Below are 26,777 nucleotides of genomic sequence, written 5' to 3'. Positions count from 1 at the left end.
AAGTATGCACATTACACAATTTACATACTTTTATTTGGCTTGGCATTGTTCCTATAATTAGCAGTTAACAAAAAAACCCGAAAAACAAAATTATAGGTTTACAAAAGAATTATATGTTAGCAAAAAAGTAGGCAGGTAGAAGAGGGAGGAGGACTGAGAGAAGAAGCCAGATTTCAGCAGGTAAAGAGGAAATCACAGCTAAAAGGCAGATAGGGATGCTAGTTTGGGATATTAAAAATCTGTCGGGCAGCAAGAGTTCTACATTGTTCCAATGAAAAAGAAAAAGCATTGGCCCTTATAAAGCCAATTCCATTCCAGATGCTATTTTTTTTTTATCTTCATAGAATTCATGTGTGCTCATGTCCATGGTTCACCCACCTTAGTGTGCACTACTGCCAAATCATTGGAGGCTTAAAGCAGAGTCTAGATGCCCCGCTAATATAAAGGGGCAGAGGCTCAGCGCTTGGAGAAGGGAGAACCATTCAGAAACTCAATCCTGCTTTCATTAACTCTAAATCCATGCTGAGACCAGAAATTGATTGCTTCACCTGGCTTATTACAGAGCTGGCGTTGGACATACAGATATATGAATGGTGAAAAGTAAACCTAAGCATTACAAAATAATAGAGTTGGAAGGGACCTTGGAGGTTTTCTAGTTGAACCCCCTGCTCTAGCATGAAACTATATCCATGATGGCGAACCTATGGCAAATGTGCTACAGGTGGCACGTGGAGCCATATCTGCGGGCACGCAAGCCGTTGCCCTAGCTCAGCTCCAGTGTGCATGCGTGCGCTGGCCAATTCACCCAGGCCACCCCTCCCCTCCCAGGAGTCTCCACGTGACCCATTTTGGATGCCCTGTAAGTACAGGGTTCGCACGGAGGCTCTGGGAGGGTGTTTTCGGCCTATGGAGGGCCTCCGAGGGGTGGGGGAGGCTGTTTTTTCCCTCCCCAGCCTCCAGGAAAGCTTCTGGCACCTGGAGAGGGTGAAAAACAGGCCTACCGAGCCCACCAGAAGTCGGGAAACGGGCCCTTTCCGGCCTCCAGAGGGCCTCCGGGAGGGTGGGAGAGGCCGTTTTTGCCCTCCGGAGGCTTCAGGTAGGCCTGCTAGGCCCAAAATGGGGCGCAGGAGGGTCATGCATGCATGCAAGGGGGAATGCAGGGGGGGTTGCACAAGCATGCACGGAGATGCGGGGGAGCATTGAATTATAAGTGTGGGCACATGCGCGTGTGACACCCCCCCACGCTTTCGGCACACAACGGCAAAAAGGTTAGCCATTACTCCTGTATACCATTTCAGACAAATGTCCAATCTTTTCTTAAAACCTCCAGTGTTGGAGCATTTACAATTTCTGGAGGCAAATTGTTCCACTGATTAATTGTTCTCACTGTTAGGACATTTCTCCTTAATTCTAGGTTGCTTCTCTCCTTGATTAGTGTCATTTCTTCTTGTCCTGCCTTCAAATGCTCTGGAGAATAGGATGACCCATTCATCTTTGTGGCAAACCCTTAGGTATTGGAATACTGCTATCATGTCACCACAGTTCTTCTTTTCATTAAACTGGACATACCCAATTCCTGACTGTTCTTCAGATGTTTTAGCCTCTCCAGTCCCCTAATCATCTTTGTTGCTCTTTTCTGCACTCTCAACATCTTTTTTTATATTGTGGTGACTAAAACTGGATGCAGCGAATTCCAAGTGTGGTCTTACCAAGGCATTATAAAGTGGTATTATAAAGTAGTATAATTCCAAGTTGGATTTCAGCAGGATTCAAGAAAGCATGAGCTGCATGTGATTCCCCAGGGATTCCAAGATTATAATGCTGAAATTTAGCAGTGCTTATTTTTTTAAAAAAAATGAATAAGGAGTGAATAAGGAGCAATAGGAGCAGGAAGCCCCTGGGAAGCCATCCCCACCCACTAAAGATCTCAAATTAGCCTGATGAATGGCAGTTTTATGCTGTTTCAGAAGGAAGAGATTTAAGATAAGAGAAGTTTGGTTCCAGGAGGCCCTCCGCTCCTATTCCCATCCTTAAAAAAAAATGTTCAAAAGGTTTCAGCCTTACCCAAATCCCCAGATATCCTTCAGAAGAGAGAAAACCTGAACTGCAGTCTATGGCCCTTTATATTCACTGCATTACTCTTTCTTTTAGGCCTGAACATTTAAAATAATGCCTGGAGCAAAAAAAAAGCAGGCTGGATTTTGTGCTTCTTACTTCCATTACAGAAATTAAGACATCCGCTGGTGGAAGAGAAAATGTTATAATATCTATAACATGTCCTGTGCCAAGAAAAGAAGATTAAGATGCCTCTGTCTAAAAAGAACAGGAGAAGGATTTAGCTGAGAGCAGACCAGTTAACTAACCATGTTTTTTACTCTCCCTTAATTCTGAGGATTACTATGTGGTAAGGTTATTTTTCCTTACCCAACTGCTAAGTTGGCATCTAGGAGAATATAATATCATTTTAGCCATGGGTCTTTTAAAGCTCTAAAGTGAGTGCAAAATGTTTGTTGGATTTTGACTAAGCAGGACTAGATCCAGATTGCTGGCCAGCTGTGATTCTCATTGACCAATCCTATCTCAATATAATGTGGTTTTGACTGGCTGTTATAATGCTAATATGAAAGAGTTCCAGGTATACAATCTAATATATTTACCCAAAGATCAGGAATTGGACTTTACTTAATGGATGAAAGAATCCACAATATCCAAGGGCAAATTATTTATTTCCCTTTACTAATTCACTATTTACCAATTCTGTTCGGTAAGGATCTCCAAACTCTCTGCTATGTTTTACCGATTACTCGATTGTTTAAATAAGTCCTGAAGTGCTCTATACTCTATTATTAAGATAATAACCCCCATTAAAACTGGGGATAAAAATATTCAGTGTTTGTCCTAGGAGTTTTTATATTAAAATAAAGCAGCCATACCCAGTCTGGTGCCCTCCAAATGTGAATCACTGCAACCGCCTTCCTCTCCAGCCTTTTCTTTTCAAACATGACTTATAAGGGGCTAATTGAAATCTTAAGTCTTCGGGGGGGGGGACATACAGCCCCCGTTTCATCTCAAAATCACTGGCAATCTCCCTCTCCCCCAAAATATGTGTTGGATTCTCCCATTTGTGGAATGCAACCCTCAACATGGTGCAGTGCTCAAGCTGATGAAAGTGTGTACTCCTATAGTAGGGCAACACTCGAAGAGTAACAGATTGGGGAAGGTTGGTGACAATCTATAGCCGTAAACCTTTGAATTTTATAACTCTACTGAGCACTGCTTAACTGACACTATCATCTCTTTGTCTTTCTTGCTTGAAAGAAAATCCTCTGATAAACTGAATGCAATACCCTGTTTAACATCACACTCAGATATTTTGAGTGTCACTCCAGGATGTTTGGATAAAAATATGCTATTCTACGAACCAACAGGCTGCCAGCTTTCAGCTGATGGAAATGCTTTCAGTATAGAGATGACCTGTCAAATTATTTGCTGTATAGAAGGCAGAGAGATAGCAATAAAATAACGTAAATAATTCCAGGAAACATTGATGGCTTTGCATGATTGAAACCGCTGCAGGCATATGTGGTTTCTCAGTATAGATGCTTTTAGCACATGTCAAATTCCATAAACAGCCATCACTGATGGAGACAGATGACTTTTAAACAAGGTTAACTACCTTTTAAATATACATTTGGACTCTTAAAATAACAGGTTTCTTGGTTAAGGTCAGCGAAGAAATGGCCAATCAATTTAGGTTCCTCAAATTTAGGTCATAGCAAATCTTCCTGAGCATTACTTGGGAAATAAATTGCTAACCCCATTGTTACTATAGCAAAGGAGAAATAATTCCAGCAGGCACCCTCAGAGCCTGCATAGAGCCTGCTGCAGCAATAAGAAAATAGGGGTTCAAAACCAGGGGTACAGGTAAAGCACTATGTCCCTCTTACAACAAATAGGAAATTGCTCATTGATCAACCACATTTTGCCAAACGTGTCATTTGCAATCTAACATCTTTGGCAAACTGATTGATAAATTGGAGTCAGTCAAACTGCTGGCAAATGTTAGTGGAATTTCAGGCAGAGTTTCAGGAAGATCCAGTGTAAGTGGTGATAGTGGGTAAATATTTATAGTATCTGTATCTCTCTGCTGCTATCTAACGGTCAGCCAGTTTTTTTCCTGATCAAACACGGCAGCCCTTTTTGATTTATTATGTGCCATCAAGTTGGTGTCAGCTCTTAATGATCATCTATATCAGGGGTGTCAAACTCACAACATGGCAGCATCACATGACATATTGGGACTTTTCCCCCCTTCACTAAACAGGCCGTGGGCATGGCCAGTGGGTGATGCATCCAGGAGTTTGATAGCCCTGACCTATATATATATTCTCCATAATGATAGGTCCATAACCTTACTTTCAGGTCTTCCAGTGGTGCACTTATCACTACTAGAACACCAGAATAACAGTTGGAAGGGACCTTGGAGGTCCTCTAGTCCAACCCCCTGCTCAAGCAGGAGACCGTATACCAGTGATGGTGTTATGTCTGTACCCCCCCGAGCCGGGCCCCCTGCCAGAAAGTGACTCGGAAAGTGAGGGGGAAGGGCCATCAGGACTTATCTCGGGAGCACTGGCTTCCCTGGCTCAGTTCCAGGAGCCAGAGGCAGGCCAGGTGGAGAAGATAACGAGGTCTCCGTCCCCTGACTCTTCCCCCCCCAGGCCACGCCTCCAGACCCGGCTGATGGCAATCAGGCCTGGCTGGACCCTAGGTTTCATAGGCAGGAGAGGCAGGAAAAACAGAAGCAGGGGTGGGGCAGGCCTAGGAAGTGCTGAGTCATGGAGCCACACCCCACAGGATATAAAAGCAGCAAGGGCTGCTATACCACTTCGTGGCGAGCAAATCAACTGCTTAGAGGGAGAGAACTAGAGCTAAAGTACTGTTTGTTCCTGGTTTCCTGGTTGACTCATCGGCATCAAGAGAGATAACAGAGACACTTGGCAGATGCTCGCTAGTTTGCTGCCAGAGCTGATAGTTGCCAGCTAATTAAGTCATCGCTCGTGTCTCCCGGACTGAGGAGGGGGACAGAACAGATGGCAAATCTTTTCGGCACTCGGTACCGAAAGGGAGTGGACAGGGGCACTCATCAGGGCGACGACTAGGAAGAGGAGCTGTACAGGGGGCATGCGCACGCCGGATAAGGTACTTCTTGGTGTACTCTGGTTAACAAGTCTTCTGGTTACTGCCATGCATGTGCACGCGCCAGTCAGCTGGCCAGGTGCATGCTCACGCTGGAAAACAAAAGACCCAGAAGAGGAACGGGCGATGCTGCGCCTGCCAGGCAACATGGCTCTGTGTGCCACTTTGGGCACACGTGCCATAGGTTTGCCATCACGGCCCTATACCATTTCCAACAAATGGCTGTCCAACTCCTGAAAAACCTCTGATATTGGAGCACCCACAACTTCTGGAAGCAAGCTGTTCCATTTATTAATTGATCTCAGAGTTAGGAAATTCCTCCTTAGTTCTAGGTTAGTTCCCGCCATTGCTTCGTCATGCCTTCAGATGCTTTGGACAATAGATTGATAACCTTCCTTCTTTGTGGCAGCCCCTCAGATATTGGAACACTGCTGTCATGTGACCCCTAGTCCTTCTTTTCATTAAACTGGACATACCCGATTCTTTCAACTGATCTTCATATGATTTAACCTCTAGTCCCCTAATCATCTCTGTTGCTACCTTGCTGCTGGTCATTTTCTATCTCCTCTTTCTTTCCAGTCTTCTCCCCTGAGTCAATTCTTTGCATAATGTGTCCAAAATAGGATAATTTGAATCTTGTAAAATTTCCTGTTCTGATATCAAAGCAATGGACACATTGCCAAAAAGCTGGTTGTGTAAATCGAGTGTTTTTATGAAGGATGAAGTCCATGTTAAATTCTTTAAATTCTACCAGGACTTTGCAGCAAGAATTGGAGAGCAGATGGAACATAGTCTATGCTGGAAGGCGTGCAGTAGAAAAAAAATTAGCAATTCAGCAAACAGCAAAAATGATATCCAGAAAGAGACTTTACTCAGTAAACTCTCACTTTAGCCATTAAATACACAGAAGCGAAAGTGCCTCTCAATTTGTAATGCCATGGTGGCTCTGCACATGGCAGGAACCGCACACAGCCAACTGTCTCTCATCCCCCACTCCCCTCTAAATCACCTTGTTCTCATCATATGAACTGTCTCCCGCTGGATGGCAGTGTAGTTGCCATGGTGATAGAGAGATGCTGGTTGCCTTGATAAGCTGAGATTTAAGTCTCTCCACCCACGCAGCCTAGACCAATTCTCTATGCTCCTTCCTCCTCCTTCACAGGAGGCCTTCAGATGAGGTGGGAAAGAGAACAGAACCCTCTGCGTTTGGGAGGCAGTGCAAAAGCATTTGGACCGGATTCCAGCTGGAAGACTAGCAATGGTGGGCAAATAGGCTTCTCTCAGTAGATATGGAAAAAAGGGCAGTATCTTAGAGACTGTCTCCATGGAGGCCCCTTCACACAAACCACGATAGCTCATTAATATGCAGCTGCTGTTTTAATTTCACCACGCTCTCTCCCCTCCCTCTCCTCCTCCCTCCTGCGCTTAATGGGCCTGTCCTTCATCGCCAGAACTGTGTGGGTTTTTAAGACCAGGTAGGGAGGGCGTTAATGGCATCCGGTTTCTGGTTCTTAATTTGCTGTTTCAGTGGAAATCCTCTCTTCCGCTTCACGACCTTGCAAATGACTTACGCTGTCAATTTACACGGAGAAGAAAAAGAATTGGGTTACCTTGCAGTAGGTGTCTTGCATTGGGGGCCCTAATTGAATCCTATGCTTTTTAATTCCAGTCTCCCACAGCCCTCCAGTAGCTCTGCTGCTCCAGGTTGATAGGAGCTGCAGTCCTGCTCAGGCGGAAGGCGCTATAATTTGGCATCTTTGCCCTGTCATATTGCAGTTGGAATTGGACGTGGGCAAACAGGTCATCTGACTGATTGTCTCAATCAATCAATCAGTCAGTTGTCTGATATAGTTGCCCGTCTCACGGCAGTGATTCTGAATCGTCACTCTGCCAGGCCAACTCCCCCAAATTGTCCAAATGCTCTGGACAATTCTGAGATGAGCTATGTTCTAAAATAAGAAATGATCATTGCTTTCTTTTAACACAATTTTGTGATGATCATTATTTTTGCAGGAACTGTTAGGAAGGTAACTCTCTGTCGAGGCTGAGCAGTCGACACCTTGCTTTGCAGCCAATTATTAATCTGTCATTCTACCTGGGATCTCTGAAATATTTTGACAATATAAAGTTAAAGATACAACTAATAAGAGATCGCCTCAGTTAGTCCCAAGCCTGCCTAGACAATGCTATCCCCACAATGGCCAACCAGATGCTTTGGGGAATTTACTGACATACGTGATTATATTTTGCTTTTCCCTGATGGGGAAAATGCCAAGAAACTTGAGTATGGGAGATCCATAAGACAGGCATGACACAAAAATCTCCTGTCATTTCTCCTGTAACTAGTAGTTGCTTCCAATAATAGAGCCATCATAGAAGGTGTTGATAGCTTTAATCTCAAGAAATGTGTCTAGTCTTGTCTTAAAACCCTTCAAGTAGATAACCACCATTGCATTTTTTGTAGAAATCACCTCCTTTGGCTTTCTATATGTCTTATAGAAAATTATCATTAATGATACTTTCCATCAGTTTATTTAGGGCACACTCTAAACAGCTAACTGGTCATCTTTTTATTGTTTCCTCGCCAAATCCTTTTTTTTTTTAAGTAACATTATCTTAACCACTTTCACGTTTTCTGGTACAGAATATGATATTAGGGATGCTTTTGTTATATAAGGGTGCTGAATTGTTTTAGACTAAGGACTATTTTTGAGTGGCATGCCAGGGGCTAGCTATACTCCAAAAATTGGTCAGGAATAGGACAAACATTAATTTTGATTTAATTTTTAAGGGCCTCTGGTGGCTCAACAGACTAAGACAGTCTGTTATTAACACAGCTGCTTGCAATTACTGCAGGTTCTAGTCCCACCAGGCCCAAGGTTGACTCAGCCTTCCATCCTTTATAAGGTAGGTAAAATGAGGAGCCAGATTGTTGGGGGCAATAAGTTGACTTTGTATATAATATACAAATGGATGAAGACTATTGCTTGACATAGTGTAAGCCGCCCTGAGTCTTCGGAGAAGGGCGGGATATAAATTCAAATAAAAAAAAATAAAAAAAATAATTGACATTTCTCAAATTAACATATTTTAAATACAGTTGATATTTTTCCATTTATTTTCTGTTATATTCTGCAGGGGGCAAGTGAGTTAGAGTGACAGAAGCAGCATCGTGTTGAAAGACACCCCGTCTTTTCCACAGACACCATAAGGTCACATGAACTTAAGGGCAGGACTTCTGTCACAATGCTGCAGTTGTCCCAAAGGTGCTTTTTCCCTTCCCCTCAAGAGGCAACTGGACTTTCTGGTTTTCTTTCATTGAGAAGTTGGAGCTCTGCTTTCTGCAGGATGTTTTCCGCCCTGTGTCCCTTCACTGTTGAGCACAGGCTGATGGGGACGAGTCTGTGCTGTCTTGCATCTCAAACCGAAACACAAATGGTTCCTGTAGTCTGCAGTTTTTCTGGAAATCCTCTGGGGAAAAAGCACCTTTGGGACAACCATGACCCGGAGGACTGAGAATCTCCATAGACACAATGCTGCAGTGCTGCTTTGATCAACTTGCCTAAGGGAATGAGAGCTTGTGGATGGTGCTGGGTTGTATTAATTTTTTGCAACATTCGTGTGGGAGGCGCTTTCCACCCTCTTATTAGAAGACAAGTGATTTCACATCTGAACTATTTTGAGATCTCCTGAGGAATTACATTCTGGACCCAATGATGTTTGGTATTCGGGTTTTTTTTAGGAGGGCCTAGACTCACTCTTTGCCTTAATACCTTAATACAACATACTTCTAGTTTCTTACTAAGGAGAAGTCAAATTCAACATAAAAATCTGAGATTTAAAATGACAATATTTTAAAAAGGCACTGTTAAAAAACAAAACACTTCTACCTCCCCAGTAATTCTATTGTTAAACTTAAGGTGATGTCCGGGAACACCAGTGGTGAAATCCTGCCGGTTCTGTCCGGCTCGTGTGAATCAGTAGCGCTGGTGGCACGTGGTTCAGCGAACTGGTAGGGGCGGCAGCCTGGATGTTGTTACTTCCTGGTTTTAACCCTCTGTGCATGCGCAAAAGCCTTCTGCGCATGCACAGAGGGTCAAAAATAGGACATGATGATGGCGGCGCACGCACTTCTGAACCAGTAGGGAAGGTAACACCCCTGAGGAACACAAATATTTCAGGTAAGTATTCAAAAAATCTAGAATCAAGTAACAATTCATCCAGAAGCGTAGTTCTGTCTTCTGAAAATAGAAATGCTCCATTTTCGTGCTTACCAGTATTTAATTTCTATACCATTGCAATTTGCATGGGCTCTTGGAATTTGACCTGAATAAAACAATATTACATACAAGCAACAACACCTGAGCAATATAGACTATAAGAGCATACCAAGCCATCATTTCCTGAATGTTCTTGGGAAATGTTCAGCCTCCACTAATAGCCACCAGTGTAAGTGTTATTCTGCCCTTGAGGGGAAGAGAGAAGAGTTCCAAAATAGGGATTGCAAAAAAAATGGCCAGATTTGGTCAGGGAGAATACATCTGGTAGGTGGAAATGTTCCTGAGGTACTTTGAAACCAAGCAATATAGGGCTTTATAAGCTAAAACCATCTGTAATTAGAAACAAATTGATAGCCAGTTCAGGCCCTGTGTTAAGGGATGTCACGTAACTATGGTGATACTCGTTTGCCAGCAAGTATACCATTGCATTTTGCAACAAACACAGTTTCTGAGTGATTTTTAAAGGCATCCCCATGCAGTAGTCCAGTTGTGTTAATAAGAGAATAAGTCACTGTTGCTAAAACTACCCACTCCATGTAGGGTACAACTGGCACAAAAGTGATGAATTCCTGATCATGCCTTCTACGTATCCATCTAGTAAACTGTGAGTTTAGAACAACCCTGTCAGAGTTACACCTGAAGCTGATAGAAAGCTCTTCTGACTAAAAAGTAGCTCAGTTTTGCTGGATTTAACAGCAGGCTGTTTGGTTCCTGAACCTCCAATCAGAAGTTGAGGTATACAGGTGGAAAGGTGGAGATGTAGACTAAAAGCCATTTAAATAATCTGCTTCCTCAAGGTGTTTGTTAACTGATACCTCACCATCTTCTCTATAACTTTCCTCAAAAAGGGAAGGTTGAAGACCAGACAATAGTTGTCTGAAAGAGCTGGGATGAAGGAAGCCTCTTGAAAAGGCAGCATACCGCTGCCTCCTTCAAGATTGCTGATATTATCCCCTCCCTTAGAGACTGATTATTTCTTGTTCCCAGTTAGTGTGTGTCCCACACTGCACATAAAATTAAGTTAAGCAAACTGAAGGATCTAAGAGAAGCATGGATTAAATCTCACAGATAGCTTGTTAGACAGCACCTTGTCCACTTTATTGCAGTAGGCTGAAAGCAGTCCTTATCCCAGCCATCATTTTTGCCTTTGTTCATGGAGAATCCAGACTGCAATGACTTTTATTATCAAAATGTTGGACTAACAAGTCATAGAAGCCAGGTGGCAGCTCTTCCTGCTCATCCTTCCCCTGGCAAGAATTGAACATTCATCTAAAGCGAGATTAGCAGCACAGGATTGATGCTTTCTTGCTCTTACTGCTAATGTGTAGGCTTGAACATAAGCTCATGCCCCTACGCAGTCGGATTCACATTTCATTTTCCTCCACCAGCATTCCAGGCATAGTTACTGCTGCTTCCTCTCCTAGATTTTCCAAAGAGCTCCCTAGAATTGGTTAATGGGAAGTGGCCACTTGGGAGCAAACATATTAAGTATTAAAGTTGCCTCCTGAATCCAAAAGTCTATGGGGTACTCTAAGATCACTAAGAAGATTCTCAAATACCCTCTAGACTCCACCTGAATCCATTAGGCTGCTGAGACAGACCTGCTTTGCAGAGGTCCTGGGCAATCTTATCTGGACCCAGAGAGTTATCTAATTGTGATAAAAAGCTTCAATCAAATCCCCGCTACCTCATTAACTGCTCTGAGAAAACAAACTAGGTATGTGTATGAACAGATTTATGTGGGACATGCCTAATGGTTGTCTTGGAATTTCTGAGCCTTCTCTGGAGCTTCTCTCAAGATGTGGCAATTTCCAAACTAGTCTTAATAGGTAGGTTTAAAAAAGCATCATATTCAGTAGCATAGCAGTCAGAACATTTAATAGGATCCCCCAACCTATCTCTGTTGCTCAATCATACACATAGGCACTCATGTCCCATTTCCCCAGAATTGAAACCTTGGCCACAGACAAGATGTCTCTCATAATTATCACAACCCCACCCAGTCCTGGAGTTGGTTGCTGAAATACTCAAATTTAGGGGGAATTTCAGGATGACATCATTGCTCTTCCCCCACAAGGTTTTGATAATGCATACCAGATCCACTAGGATATCCGGTATCAAAGTGTGGATGAACATGATTAAATTACAAGTAAATCTGGCATCTACCATTAGTAACTCAAGGCCAGGATCACTAGCAATTTTACTTCTTAGATTTCAGATTGAGGTGTTTGGGCTAGAAGTGGGGAGCAGCACCAAATTTTTGGCCCTCCTCCTACAGTAACTTGCCTACTTCTTCACACCATGTTTCCCTCAATCCATTTCTTCTTCTTATATTTATGTTTTCCCAATAAGTATTGTTTTGTGCAGGATTCCTCTTAATACGATTGCATGAATACTTGTACTTCCTTATTTCATTTCCCCCGATTTCACTTTTTACAACCTCCTCTCCATAAATCTAAAACTCAGACTGTGTTTCAGATGAAACAGATATTAATTCATGAAAATATACAATCATAATACTTTTAATAATTCTATTGTAAAAAAAACTTCAGCTGTTTGGGAAGTGAAATTCTGTACAGAAAGCAATATATTTTAAATAAGCCTTTCTTCAAGGCCAGTATGGCACACATTCTGTGCAGAGAACATACAAATTAATTCAGCATCACATAGCTCAACTTTATGAGTCACATCTTTCACTTTTTAGAAAGCAAAAGGATCCCAAATGTATTTAATCCTTGTGAAGGGTGAGGTTCACTTCTGCCTACAGAAGTCTCTATTGCAAGTAATCAAAGTGTTTTAAAGTCATGCACAGTTTTTGTAGCAGGAGAACGAAGGATCAACATGTGCAGAACTACTGTAATAATAAGCCATTACACTGTCTTTTCCTTAGTAGTGACTCCGGCTTTCCTTTGTGCAGGGGTTTGGGAGAGCAGGAATAGTCAAACTTCTACCCTGTGCTTTCCTGTTCCAACGTGTTTGCATTATTATTATTTTTAATTCCAGGGCTTTGTATACCTATGAAGAAGACTCTGATAATCTGAAGCTGGCAGCCTCAGGAAGTGAGTATTGGCATCAAATGCTATTTTGTCTTTAGTCCCGAGCAGCTTTTGTCTCCACACCCTTCCATAGAGCATAGATGCATAGACTGGGGGTTGAATTTGGGAGTGACAGGGATCTCCCCAGATGGCTGAGAAAACAGATTTCATTTTATAAAGTGTATCATAAGCTGAAAAGCAGAAGGACTCTGACTCTTGCTTTGTCCCATGAGTGTGTTGCTTTCTCTCCCCAGCTGGTGGCCTGCAAGAGCTGTCTAGCCATTTTGAGAACCAGAAGGTGATGTACGGATTCTGCAGTGTCAAAGATCCGCAGGCCACCCTGCCTAAATATGTCCTCGTTAATTGGGTAAGGCCTAAAAAAAAACCCTCTCTGGGGAATAGCTCACTCTCGTTTCCTGATGTTTCATGTATATGCGTGATATAAAATTGTCTAGCCTCGAAGAACAAATTATGCTGTATTTTAAATGTATACTAACCAGATACCCTTCCTTCTCCCTCCTCCCACCCTCATTTGATTGAGTACTTCTATCTGGATTGATACTCGATAGGTAAGGCTTGAGTGGCCTGATCCTTGCTCTCACTATCTTTGTTTAAAATAATTAGTAAATACAGTCACGTATCTGGTTTGGGTAGAATAGTGTGTGCGCATACATTCTTCCAAGGGGCTTGGGAGTAAGAGGCCTCTTCCTAACCCTTACTCAAACATGAGCGTGATCTGAACCAAGCAGTTATGTGTTTCCCTCATGGTAAAAAAAATTGGACAAGGACACAATCATTTTTAGCTCCACATACTGTTTTTTGCTCTTGAGTGGACTTAGCTACCTTTCAAGAACTTCCGAGTGATGATTTCCTCCTCACAAAATTACATTTTTCCTTTTTTTTTCCTCTTCCTGTTCTTACACCACAGGAGTCCTTTTGAGATCTGAGCGCAACAGTCTTAAGATTTAGGTAGAATTTAGATAGAAAGTGGCCCTCTAATATCATGAAATCGATCCTTATGATGAAGGTTGGTGTCTCTCCCAACTTTTGGACCAGTCATACATGACAGTTTTTCAACACAAGGTGATCTCTTTGTAAGAACATCTCTGCTTTGTCCTATTCAAGAAAATACCAAGATGGCTCTGCGGAATACAGTGAAGGAAAAGCTGGTACTTTTAGTAGACATATTGCTGGCTTCCATTGACCGCAGTAGATTGTACAGTATTGCCCTCTAATGGAATGACTGTGGTAATAAACAGCATAAATTTATACTGCTTGCCTCACCATCCAGAAACCGCCCATTCTCACATTACCATACTGCCTTTCCTCCCTTCATCACTCCCTAGTTTTTAACCTACATTTTCAGCACTTAACTCAGACCTTGGCTAATGGAAATGTTTAAATACAATATTCTTCAGGGAGAAAATAGCTTGCAGATTTTTTAAAGTAAGTGATTGATTTCTTGGTAGGAATATACTTGGCAATTACAAAGAAGGCAGTGCTGTTTTCCAGTTATTCAGGAGAGGCCTAGGAATCCTGAATACCAGTTTCCTGCTGCTGTGTCCATACTCTCAAGGATTTACCTCTCCCAGATTATTACCCTCCAGATGTGTTGGATTATAACTATAATTACCACCAACCAAAATAGCTAGAGCTGTGCTGCTTGGAAACGATGGGAGTTATATGGAATACATTTGAAGGTGCCAGGCTAGAGAAAACTGTTTGAGGAATATACTTAAAGGATATCCCTTGGTGTTTTGCAGTAATTGAGATGGCAAGGAAACAGCTGAGTGTATTTATGAAGTGCAACCATGTCTGTTTGACTGCCTGGGGGTGATGGCATTTTCCTGGATATCACATGGTTGGATCCTGCTGAGCAGCAGACTTTCCTATAAATGCCTTGCTTTTTGATTAAGAGTTAAAATTGTTATCTTAATTTAGAAAGTGAAAAGGGGATGAACAACATGCCCTAAGAAGAACTTGACCACTCCTCCACTATGAGAGGATTCAATATAAAACAATAGAAGCTATGTTGACTCTGTAAGTTCCAGCTTCCTTTTTCCAGATGTTGTTGCTACCAGAGTCCCCATGGAGATCCACCTCCTATTTGTTCCGGTGGGCACATCTGGAATTTCAAAAGTGGGAGACTATAACACAAAATGGCTCTCATGATAGTCATGGGGGGGGGCGGTGTCGGTCACAGAAATGGTGAGATTGTTCTTCCCCATTCCTCTCACTTCTCTGTTTATCCTTGAAAACTTTTTTCCCCTGGGTGGGCAAACATTCACATAATGTTTTAGATTGCAGCCATCCATTTAAAAAAATTTTTTTTCTAAGAATGTCTCTAGAGTTTGTCTATGGAAGATTCTCGGTCATCCAGGTTATGGTTGTCCCAAAAGTGCTTTTTCAAAAGTCAACTGGACTTCATTTTTCCTTGAGGAAGTTTTGTTTCTCATCCAAGAAGCTGCTGTTAGAACCAAAGAAGCTTTTTAATGAGAAGCACAAGATCTTTCAGGGGGAAAAAAACACCCAGTTGCCTTTTGAAAAAGCACCTTGGGACTCTTTGGGACATATCCTTAGAAATGTATGCATGATGCTTTGCTTTGCTTCCCTTTTAATGAAAATTATATTTACTAAAGGTGAGGGCAATAGGATCGCATCAAATGAGGGGAACACCCTGGCAGACATAGAATTTAAGAGAGGTCAGAAGGAGAGGGGCATTGCTTTTCTACATTGCTAGCAGAATGATATGGCTTTTGTCTAAGTATCACATCTCTTGTTGCTGTCCCAAATGTATGTCTGGAATACCTTTCATTTCTGAAACCTAAGGAACTCTACTGGTTTTCTTCTGGTCTGGTGCCATCTTTGTTTCTGTTAATTTTTCTGGAGAAGACCCTGTGGGTGCATGTGAAGAACATGCCTCCTACTTTCAGTGCACTGAACGACATTTCTCAACATTAATCTTCCCTATCATTCTTCCCTTTCCCTTCCCTTTTGGCAGGTCGGAGAGGATGTCGCTGATGCCCGCAAGTGTGCCTGTGCTAGCCACGTGGCCAAAATTGCAGAGTTCTTCCAGGTAGGTGAGAAGTTATGTGAATGGAACATGCAGGTGGAAATGAGAGGCGGAGCAGGCTAATGGTCAAGAGTTGGACCCGGACTGGGGAGAGCCATATGGATGACATTGGTCTGGTCACTCTCTCTCTCAGCTCAGTCTATCTCGCCACGTTGTTGCTGTGAGAATAAAATTAGGAGATAATCTCCTATAAGCTGCTCTGAGCTCTTAGAGAAAAGATGGGATGTAGATAGAATAAATCAACAATTGTTGTATCCAAAACGTTGAGATAATAGCCATTTTACATATAGTGTAATGATATTGGACTCCACAAAAGCATGATATTTATATCTATACAGTATTAGAACAGGGCATCCTATTGCTCTAGAAATACGTGTAACTTGTATCATAATTTCAGCCTTTAAAAACGTCTTTCCACACTGTCTCTTATGGGGCAGGTTGTTGGTTGCAAAGAAAAGAAAGTGATACAAACAAGAATGCAAGAAAAATAAGGATGTCAAGAAGGAAAAAAAGAGGGAAAGTAAAGAATGAATAAGTTAGGTATGGTCCCAATCACAGCTTGCCTTAATCCTACCTATCATGAACACCCCAACAGAGACCTCCTAGTACATAAGTACTAATAAGACTAAGAAGGATAAGTAATAAACAATAATTTAAAGATGGTCTTCCCCTAAAATGTGTTGATAATGAACTATTTGAAAGTGGGCCCAGTTCCACATGATGAGTCTGGGGTAGCCACGTCTTGTCTCAGGAAAGCTGATCTGAATACTTTTGTGTGATTTTAATGCTTCCTCTGACAGGGTGTGGATGTCATTGTCAATGCTAGCAGTGTGGAAGACATAGACCCGGGAGCTATTGGTCAGCGACTCTCCAATGGCTTGGCACGCATTGCCAGCCCAGTGCTGCACCGCCTTCGCCTGCGCGAGGATGAGAATGCCCAGCCTGTGGTAATGCTGCTTCTACACTCTTCAGTCAGCCAGCCTCATATTAGCTTCCTTTTTTTTTTTTGCTGTTGGGATACGAACAGAAACAACAGGATCCCAGCTTATTTCTGGGTCTCAAGGACAAAACACTTTATTTTTAAGAGTGACAATACAGAAGAACAACAGTTCTTGGGGTTTATCTTTGTTACATGTTCCTTCAGAGGAAGTTATATATTTGGGGAAATGTCTAGGCAGTTATTCCCATGCAATTATAATTGATCATGCACAATGGAAGAAATCATTCCATTAAAGTGACATGCATTCTAGTAAGACAGATGGTTGCTTTTTAAGGGGGACAGCAAACCTAGAATGCAAGCACACATGTCCCAATGAGCCTTCTCTGACCGATTTCTGAATTCTAGGGCACAGTCTATCAGAAGACGGATGCAGCTGTGGAGATGAAACGCCTCAACCGGGAGCAGTTCTGGGAGCAGGCTAAGGTTGGTCATCCTTCTACATCAGGGGTGTCAAATTCAATTTCATTAAGGGCTGCATCAGGGCTGTGGTTGACCTTGGGGGGCCGGGTGGGTATGACTGACTGGGTGGGCATGGCCAGCTTGACGCCACTCACTGGGCATGGCCAACTGGATGGGCATGGCCAGCTTGATGCCATTACCCAAACTGCTGTTTCCTCTTCGCATTGGGTAGACCAGGCTGAAGCCACGCTGGCCCAATGTTTCCTCTTCACATTGGGTAGACCGGCCTAAGCTGTATTGGCCTTATGTTTCCTTTTTGCATTGGGTAGACTGGGCCGAAGTAACGCAGGCCGGCCCCTTACATTTTTGAGGACGGCCCCACGGGTCGGATCAGACCACATCACAGGCTGAATATGACCTGCGGGTCTTGTTCAACACCCCTGTTCTACATAGCTAATGCTGAGACACACATATGTGTGGATGCCAATATGCCTGTCGACCTGCGCAAAACACACTGTCAGTCCTGTCTTCCTTTGATCACCTCTACTGTGTGATGGGAGGCATGTTATGGGTAGAGTTGGAATTGACCGTCCCTGTTTCCTCCTTTGCAGAAAGAGGAAGAGCTACGCAAAGAAGAAGAGCGGAAGAAAGCCCTGGACGAGCGGCTGCGTTTTGAGCAAGAGCGCATGGAGCAGGAGAGGCAGGAGCAAGAGGAGCGTGAGAAGCGCTACCGGGAGCGTGAAGAGCAGATCGAGGAGCATAGGCAAGGGAGGGACTAGGAGGAGGAGGAGGGTGGGGGTGCTGATAGTAGTAGTAATAGTGAGTGGGAGAAGCAATAGCCAGATCTATGGCATTCTCCAACTGAGACAAAAGCTGCTTCCTCCCACAGACAGTGGCATTTATGAGCAGCTGTAATTTTGTCTATTATTCTTTGATGTGTTAGGTTTAGAATTTGATATACTCCTGTTATTTTTTTGTTTTTGTTTTTTGCCAATCGTGGTTATGTCATGTTTTTCATGGTCTGATTGATTTTCTTTGAGAAGAGATTGCTGTTCTCCTAGGGTGAAGTTATAGTTCTACCTCTCTTTGGGAGGTGTCATTGATGTTATGTAGAAATACAAGGATGTTTCTTTGACACATTTTCATATTAGAAGTAAAAATTGTCTTGTCTCATTGCTTGCCCAGTTGCTTTTCCTTCTGTTTGGCTTGTCCTCAGTGTGTCCAAGTTGTGTCTCAATGTTCTGCCTGCATCAATCTAATTTTAATGAACATGCTGCAGCTAGATACTTACATGGTTCTTCAGTACTGGGAAAAGGCCGTACAGGAATTCAAGGGTACAGGCTACGTTTTGACAACAGAAAGCCTCAGGTTCAAGTGCTGCTGCCCATCAAAAAGGGGTTTGAATAGCTTACGAAAACTTGTTTCATTCCCTAACCGATTAGCCTTTTGCCGTGTGTGTATTGAATTGTTGAGTAAGCTATAACATGTTTTATTTATTATAATAATAATAAAAAAAAACATTTCAAGGAATTCATTCTCCCAGCATGCCTGTGGGCTGATTAGACTAAGATACAATTGGTTTTTGAAAGTGGGGATTTCAGCCTCCTCAGTCCATACATAATTTTTCAGACTGTACTTTATGGCACACTTTGGTCTCTTGGAAACATATGACAACTAGAAAAAGCAGGTCCTTTTTTTCTGATTGTGCCCTGCAGTGAGTACTTACAGCAATCTGTTGGATATGCACTAGACTAGAGCAGGGGTCTCCAATCTTGGCAACTTTAAGCCTGGCGGACTACAACTTCCAGAATTCCCCAGCCAGCAAAGCAAAGCTGGCTGGGGGATTCTGGAAGTTGAAGTTCACCAGGCTTAAAGTTGCCAAGATTGGAGACCCCTGGACTAGAGCATAATCTCTCTGTGTATTTTTAATAGGAAGCCCAAAAGGCCTAACTGGTGGCTTGATTGATTAAGCTGCTCTGAGGTGCATCAGGAAATGTCCCCACTAGAATCAAAATGGTCCAGCAGTCCATTGTCCCCAGAGGGTCTGCTGAGGGACCCCCTCCTTTATTAATAGACAAGGTGCCTCCGTGAGTGACATTCTCAGTGGGAAACAATATGTCACAGAATGCTCTTATCCTGAAACTACATGTGGCCCCAACGCTTCTTATAGTTCATTAACAAGTTAAAGTAATATTATTCAGACTGATTTTGGACCCTAGTTGATTTGGGTGCCTGTGAGTATATGGTTTTTAATTGCCTTGTGTGTTTATATATTATTGTTTTTATTTTGCCATTCCCTGCTCAAGGTCCATTAGGATTGGGGCAGGCTAAAATACAGATAGATAGACAATGACAGAGACCGATAAAATGCTACTTATACAGTAGTTTGTGATAGCTATGCAGGGTTATCCTAGCAATCTGGTTGATTTAAAAAACCACCTTTCCACTTGTTACAAGCTATCTGTGGTCCCATTCCTTTCATACGCTTAAATGGGCCAGTTGGGAAAATATGGTTTGTTGCAAGAACCATCTGTGGTTAATTGACTCCAGTTAGATAAACCCCAAGAGATTCCATTCAGCTCAAAACTTATCCCCATATGGACACATTACACTAAGTCAGTCAGCTGTGTTGGAAGATTATCAAAACCCTATCAATTGTGTTTTGGGGGAAAAAATTGCCAAAGAGAAAGAATGGCTACAAAAGCATGGAAGTTCTCATTTAGTGACTGCCTTGGTTGGGACCTGTTCGCGGTTAAGATAGGGATAAAGTAACTGCAACCAATCCTCACATTTATGATCTCCACAGATCTGCAAAGCAAAGGAAAGCGGTAGTAAGATTGTAAGCATAGTCATGGTTTTACTTGGTGACCACTTCCCTTAATGACTGCATTGCCAGTTCCAAATGTAGTCACTAAATGAGGACTACTTGCACAGAGCTCACTGCCAAACCCTGCCAGCAGAAAGCATACCTTCCCAACAGCGTTGAGCTACTAGACTCAGCTCACACAGGTTGTTAGATAACTGGTCAATGGGGAAGAAGAGGCTAGTGATCTCAAGAAGTATTGCCAGTTTTCTTCTTGAGCAGTGTTTCTCAGCCTTGGCAACTTTAAGATGTATGGACCAATTCTTTCAAAGAATTGTGGCCAGGGAATTCTGGAAGTTGAAATCCACATTTTAAAAAATTGTTAAGATATCAATACGACTTCACAGTGCTTTCCAGCCCTCTCTAAGCAGTTTACAGAGTCAGTATATTGCCCCCAACAATCTGGGTCCTCATTTTACTGACCTTGAAAGGATGGAAGGTTGAGTCGACCTTGAGCCTGGTAAGGATTGAACCTCTGGCAGTCAGCAACATTAGCCTGCAATACTGCACTCTAACCACTGTGCCACCACGGAGCGTGGTGATTGGGAAACATTGTTCTAGTTAAGATACCTAGTTAAGGTATGACTTAACAAAATTAGATTTGAATGTTTATAAAGCTGGCTGAGCTAATTGGGCTGGGGGAGAGGTTCTATGGCTTATTTTTCATATGAGAAGTGTCTTTTTTATTATTATAACAGCCGTTATTTACAAATGATTCATGCAGTGCTTCTGCCTTTGATTCCTATGTTTAAAGTAGCCCCTCTTTTAACAAATGAGAGAGAAGGGATGTTAAAAAGAGACAAATTTTGTACCCTCTGCTTAATTTTACCGTGGGAGGCAGGCAATAGGAACCATCTACCAAAGAATCCTATAAGGGTTTGTGGTTTTGAATTTAGTTACGTAAGAAATTGTGCACATTCCACAACTTCCCAGGAATCAAAAGCATTTTTGCCACTCTTACAAGACTCTATCTACATGCAAAAATGGCATTTCTAATCACTCAATGTCAGGAAACTGCAAACTTCAGTTCTGTAGGTCTTACTTCAAAGCAGATATGCTTATGATCAGTTAAAACTTAAAAGTATCAGCAGCAAATAAGTTTATGTTCATATGGGTGAAAGTCGAGGAATTTTAATGGAGGTTGCTTTACCGCAACCCGAGTCTGTATTCCAGGGGATGATCTTCATACATGTACTTGACTTAGAACCATTGTTTAACCATCTGAACTTAGAACAGCACTGAAAAAGTGACTTGCAATCCTCGCACTTATAACTGTTGCACCATTCCCATGGTCACATCATGGAAATTCAGATGCTTGGCAACTGGTGTGTATTTACAGTGGCTGCAATGTGCCAGGGTCATGTGATTGCCATTTGTGACCTTTGCAGCTGACTTCCAACAAGCAAAATCAATGAGGGAAGCCAGATTTGCTTAATAACTGCATGATTCACTTAACAACTGCAATGATTTGCCTAGCAACTGTGGCAAAAGTTGTTAAATCAAGCACAAATCACCTAATAAATGCCTTGCTTATCAATAGAAATTCTAGTGCCAATTACGATTGTAATTCAAAGACTATCTGTAGCTTAATATAGATTAATATATCTAAGAGCATGGTGGTGCAGTGGTTAGAATGCAGTATTGCAGGCTGATTCTGCCAACTGCCAGCAGTTCAATCCTGACTGGCTCAAGGTTGACTCAGTCTTCCATCCTTCTGAGGTTGGTAAAATGAGGAGCCAGATTGTTAGGGGAAATATGTTGGCTCTGTAAACTGCTTAGAGAGAGCTGTAAAGCACTGTGAAATAATATATAAGTCTAAATGCTATTGCTATTGCTATATCTGAAGCTTAGGAAGAATTAAATTAAAAGAATAATCCTTCACCATTTGCATGAAATAGTGAAGACTGATTAACTTTCAAACAGGCATAATCAAACACTAAATATGAAACATAGTTGCTTTTCAAAAAACAAAATAATAGTCTGAATTATAAAATGTAATACTATACACAGAAACAACATTCAGACAAACAACAATTTTAAAAGAAGGTATTAAGGTAAATTGAGAATTGAAATATAATGTTCTTGCAAAACAATTTTTCTAAACCTAGAACTAAACCTAGACTATAATATGGCAGCAATGTTTTTTCGCTTGGCATCTTTCATGGTAAAATGGATATAAGCAATCCACAGGTTAAAGGATGTTTATAATTTCTAAGCTCTGAATAAGAGTCTGTAAAATTTTCTGCTGAATTCTGGCAGGAACATAAAACATTTTTACAAACCAACTATCCTCAGAGTTTCCACAAATTTGGAGGGGGAAATGGACTGGAAATTCTCCATCCACTTTGGTGATGACATCGTCATGATCGCCATTGCCCCCTTTAATTCTTGCTGCCAAATAAATCATTACATTTGTGCCTCCTCCCTCAGCTGCAAAGGGTTATTGCCAGAAAACAGAGATGCAAAGCCAGTTTTAGAATGGACAAATGAAAACATTTGGCCCTGTTAATGAACACTGAACAAAGACGCAATAACAGGTTTGATAAAAAAAATAATAATCCCAGAGCATGAAATGCTCTCCATGGTCTCTGGATGGATGAGAATGCTGAATTGTGGACATCAAATTTAATGTTAGGAAACTCAAATAGCCTGTCAACTCTGCCTAGGATTCTTGAGTCAGTGTCGCAAATGTCCATCTCTCCTTTACCACTAGGCGAAAGCAGCAGACCCTGGAAGCAGAAGAAGCCAAGCAGCGATTGAAGGAGCAATCCATCTTTGTAAGTGAAGCTTCAGGAGCTGGGGGAAGGTTGCCTAGTTGTGCAGCCGGCTTCCCCCAGGATCTTGGCAGGAGGAAGAATGGAGCACCAAGGCTGGCTGGGGACTTTGGGGACTGATTCTGCAGCCAGGGAGAGGACGTTCTTCCCAAGGGCTCTCCCTTGCTCCAGCTTGATGCTAGGTCAGGGCATAAGTAGGGCTTTTTGGTGTGGTTGAGGTGCCCTGGGGCTGACGCTGACCTCTCTCCCTAGGGGGAGCAGGAGGACGATGAAGACAGGCAGCAGCCCAAAAAGTCTGAGTCGGAGGTGGAGGTGAGTGCGGCCCCGGGGCACAGCATGCATTGTCTAGGCAAAAGACTCCCCTTGCACCCTACTAGGGTACTGCTGCATGAGGTTGTGGCATTGTGTGCAAAGGTTCAGCAGGGAAAGGTAGGCTTCAGTCTGATGGCTGTGATCTAGCTGGAGTCGTATGTCGGTGAATGGAGTCTGTGCTTAAGCAGCAGGGTTGGGCCTGAGTTTTATCTTGGGGGAAGCAACGTGTGTGTGTGAGTGTGCTTTGTATTCATTTCGCTGGAAGCCAGTTTGTCGTGCTGTTGCTCTTGATGTCACTCCGTGCCATTGTTCCTGCTGGAGGGGCATGGGGGCACATTGCATATGCGTGGCACGTGTCTACTTTTGTCACTCTTGACCTGGCTACTGCATGGAAAGGATGGGGCAGAGAGTTCAGTCTGTATTTAAGGCAGCGGGTATCTGAAGGGCTGTGCCGTGCTTGACCCTTGTCTCTCTCCCCTTCCCCTCGCTTCCTGCTAGGAGGCAGCTGCCATTATTGCTCAGCGGCCTGAGAACCCTCGGGAGTTCTTCCGGCAGCAAGAACGAGTGGCTTCAGCCAGCTCTGAGACACCCTCACCCTTCAACAGAACAGGTAGGCAGATTTCAAGGTCTCCTGCTCTGGATGGAAAGAGAAAGCAAAAATGCAAGAGTGGCTTTCATAACTGTAGAAACATGGCAATGAGGGTTTGGGGGTTTATTGTCAACACTTAGGTGAACTTTGCCTTTGAAAGTGAGAAAATGCACTGATGCTTAAAGCGCATTGAATATCCAGAGACCTTGGCAACTTCTGCCACTGGGAGAATCTAGGCATAGAACAATTGTGGCAGAAAAAGACAGGCTGGCTGGTGGTTGTATTGTTTGATACAGGAAAGGGACATTAAGCCAGCACCTTATAACAAAGCTAACTTTAAGAAAACAGGGTACTGTCTAATACAAATAGAAGGACACCATTCCATCTAACATATAAACAGGTTTTGAAACTCACACCCACAGAATATGATTGAATCCAGTCATTCCATAGAATTCAATATGTATGTGCATTGATTTTGAAATTTGGAATGTGAACATGCATAGGCCTCTATTCCTAACCAAAGTGACCCCAGAATGACAAAATATGTGTTTGACATCACAATACATCACTATATTGCACCCAGTGTGCAAGGGGAAGAGTTTATATTATAATGTCACAATATTTTTTAAACCTATTTGCTCAGTTTCTTCTGTTCAGAGGCACTACATATTAATGTTGCAAAGCATTTGCACTTTCGGTCACGGATAGTATGGGAAGCATGATGAGGGATGAAAAGCGTTGCTTTATTTAGTCTAATATGTAAATACTGCTTCTATCACCAGATTCCAGGTGGTCCCAAAACCATAATATATAAGATCAAATAAAATCTAAGTTCATATCACTGTCCTTGTACAATGAAAATCAAATTGTTTAGCAAACTATTCAAAAGGCACTTAGTTTAGTTTAGCTTACTTTATTGTCATTGCACCTCGTTCAAATTAAATTAAATGCCATCTTCAGTGTACATAATACATAAAAAATAAAACAAAAACATACATCCTTCACGTTCTATACAATTGAATTGAAAACCCCTGATATTGAATTAAGATTGCACTATACAATAGAATTCAATATAGTTACTGCTCTGGGATAGAAGCTGTTTTTTCAGCCTACTCATCCTTGTTTTTATTGTCCTGTACCACCTGCCAGATGGTAATAGTTCAAAAAAAGGGCATCCAGGATGATCTTTAAGAAAATTTGAACTTTCTTACGGCAGCGGGAGCTCTAAAGCTCTTCCAAGGGGGGAAGAGGGTAACAATGATCCTCTGGGCAATGATGCTATCCCTCTGGAGTGCTGTCGTAACTGTGCAATTGGCAAACCATACACAGGTGCAGTAAGTTAAAATACTCTCTATGGTGCAGCAGTAGAAGGTCACCAGCAGTGTTTCATTCAGTGGTTGTTTCCTGAGAGGTCTCTTAACTTACATTTCCAATGACCAAATAAAATGATCTTTGTCGCTTTCTGGAGACAGTGGGTGGGGCCATCTTGGCTTCTGGGAGAATCAGTTTTTCACAATGTGATGGGGGTGGCAGTGGGATGTGTGCATTGTAGGCTGTAATGGGATAAGAAGTGCAGGGCCAGTATCCTTTTCCACAAGCAAACTAGATCTGCTGCTTAGGAGATGCAGATGCAGTCTTTGAGAGGAGGAGCTAAACTGAAGTCAGACTGATGATCTGGGATGGCCAATAGCCTTAATGCATGTCACAATCCCCTGAGCTGCTTCTGCAAGAAACGAGAGGTAGGCAGCTCAGGGCAGCCATTGTTAATCTAATGATCCTTTGCTGCACCTCTACTGTGACTTATTCTGCCTCCTTTTGGGTTGACCTCAAGAGCTGGCCAACCACTTCTATCCCGACCTGCAGTAAGTCAAAAGCCGTACTTTCTGAAATCTTCTACATTATGCCTTAACGTTTTGGACCTCCATATTGTCTATTTGGTTGACTCTTTGGGGACTCAGATATAGTTACTTCAAGTACAGATTCATTTCCCATCACTACTGACATCTCCTGCCTCTTGGCTCTCTCTTTTCTTCCCTCAACCTTCCTGCATAGCTGCTCGAGCCCTTCTCGCTGATCTGTCTTGGCCCTCCCGTTCCATAGTCCCCGACTTTGCTTCCCATTTCCTCCTGCACTGCCCCTGGCAGTGTCCTCTCATTCTTTTTGGCTTCTCAGGGACTTGCCTTCTTTCCCTGCTATCTGGCCCTGGACTTGGGTATGGACTGTCCAGTGGCAGGAGAAGGGGGGTGGGTAACGGAGTGGGCTGCTGGAGGGAAGACTGACTGTTCTCTTCTGCTTTCTTTGTCTTCGTCCGTCTGTCTGTCTTTCTCTCAGCAGGTCGTCTGCACTGTCCTTTCATAAAGACACCTGACAGTGGGCCGCCTTCTTCTTCCTCTTCCTCTTCCTCCCCTCCACGGACTCCCTTCCCCTATATCACTTGCCACCGCACACCAAACCTCTCTTCCTTCTTCCCATGTAGGTAGCCAGGTCCTGGCTGGGCTTTGGGAAGTTGGTTTGCAGAGGTGGCTCCTAAAGGGGCTTTGATACACCCCCAGAGGATTTTTTTTTTTCTTTTGCCATGTCCCATCTCATCTCACCTCTGAAAGCAGGAACAGGAGCCAGTAACTAGGCAGGAACTATCCATCACAGACGGGTTCACGAAAGCTCAGGGATTGGCTCTTCTTTTGGCATCCTGCTTGTGGGCTGGCTGCATGATTCATCATCAAACTATAGCCCCCAATTTATGAATTTAGTTGCCATTTCTGTTCTGTTACAATTTCAGGGACTTTCAGTGGCTTGCATAAAGTAGAAAACAGAACATAAAAACGGATGCGATTAAAAACAATAAGACAATCTCACCCAAACCCAAATCTATAAAGAATAAAAATTGAGATGTCTTGACAGAATCAAGGGAAGATTATCCAGAACAACTTGGCATTTAAAAGCTTCTAAAATGTTAGCAAGGAGGGGGGGGAGGTGCTATTCTGTTCAAAACCAGTTCCCCAGCATCACACTGTCACAGAAAAGCAGCGCCTCCTCGCTTCCAATGAAAGCAACGGCGCTGGGAAGAGTGAGGTCTTGAATGAGGTTTCCACAGTAACAATCCTCAGAGAGTTTCTCCATTCATTTGCCCTCCCTCCCCATTAATGCAATCTTGGCACATGGGTTGCTCCAGGAACACTCCTACAGCCAACAGTTGGTTCCCAGGCCAAAGTATTAACGCCACCTGGGGCAACCCATAGTTTAAGCCTTTGATGTA

At 42.8% G+C, this 26,777-nt stretch overlaps 1 protein-coding gene across 4 annotated transcripts in view; it reads left to right on the top strand.

Annotated features, from left to right (window-relative positions):
• The window catches only part of DBN1 (drebrin 1), a 47,691-nt gene that overhangs the window by 16,423 nt on the left and 4,491 nt on the right, over positions 1 to 26,777 (top strand). For 2 of the 4 annotated variants that reach the window (XM_058169257.1, XM_058169259.1), the window contains exons 2-10: positions 12,480 to 12,535; positions 12,766 to 12,878; positions 15,513 to 15,587; positions 16,385 to 16,531; positions 16,930 to 17,007; positions 17,595 to 17,746; positions 22,560 to 22,623; positions 22,873 to 22,932; positions 23,431 to 23,542. In XM_058169257.1, the coding sequence (XP_058025240.1) occupies positions 12,480 to 12,535; positions 12,766 to 12,878; positions 15,513 to 15,587; positions 16,385 to 16,531; positions 16,930 to 17,007; positions 17,595 to 17,746; positions 22,560 to 22,623; positions 22,873 to 22,932; positions 23,431 to 23,542 (857 nt within the window). The remainder of the gene's footprint in view (positions 1 to 12,479; positions 12,536 to 12,765; positions 12,879 to 15,512; positions 15,588 to 16,384; positions 16,532 to 16,929; positions 17,008 to 17,594; positions 17,747 to 22,559; positions 22,624 to 22,872; positions 22,933 to 23,430; positions 23,543 to 26,777) is intronic. The other 2 variants (XM_058169258.1, XM_058169260.1) reach the window with 1 other exon arrangement.

This window comes from Ahaetulla prasina, chromosome 2, assembly GCF_028640845.1.
Source record: "Ahaetulla prasina isolate Xishuangbanna chromosome 2, ASM2864084v1, whole genome shotgun sequence".
Taxonomy (NCBI): Eukaryota; Metazoa; Chordata; class Lepidosauria; order Squamata; family Colubridae; genus Ahaetulla; species Ahaetulla prasina.
The sequence above is the reverse complement of the archived record's forward strand: the minus strand, read 5'-3'. Positions and strand labels throughout refer to the sequence as shown.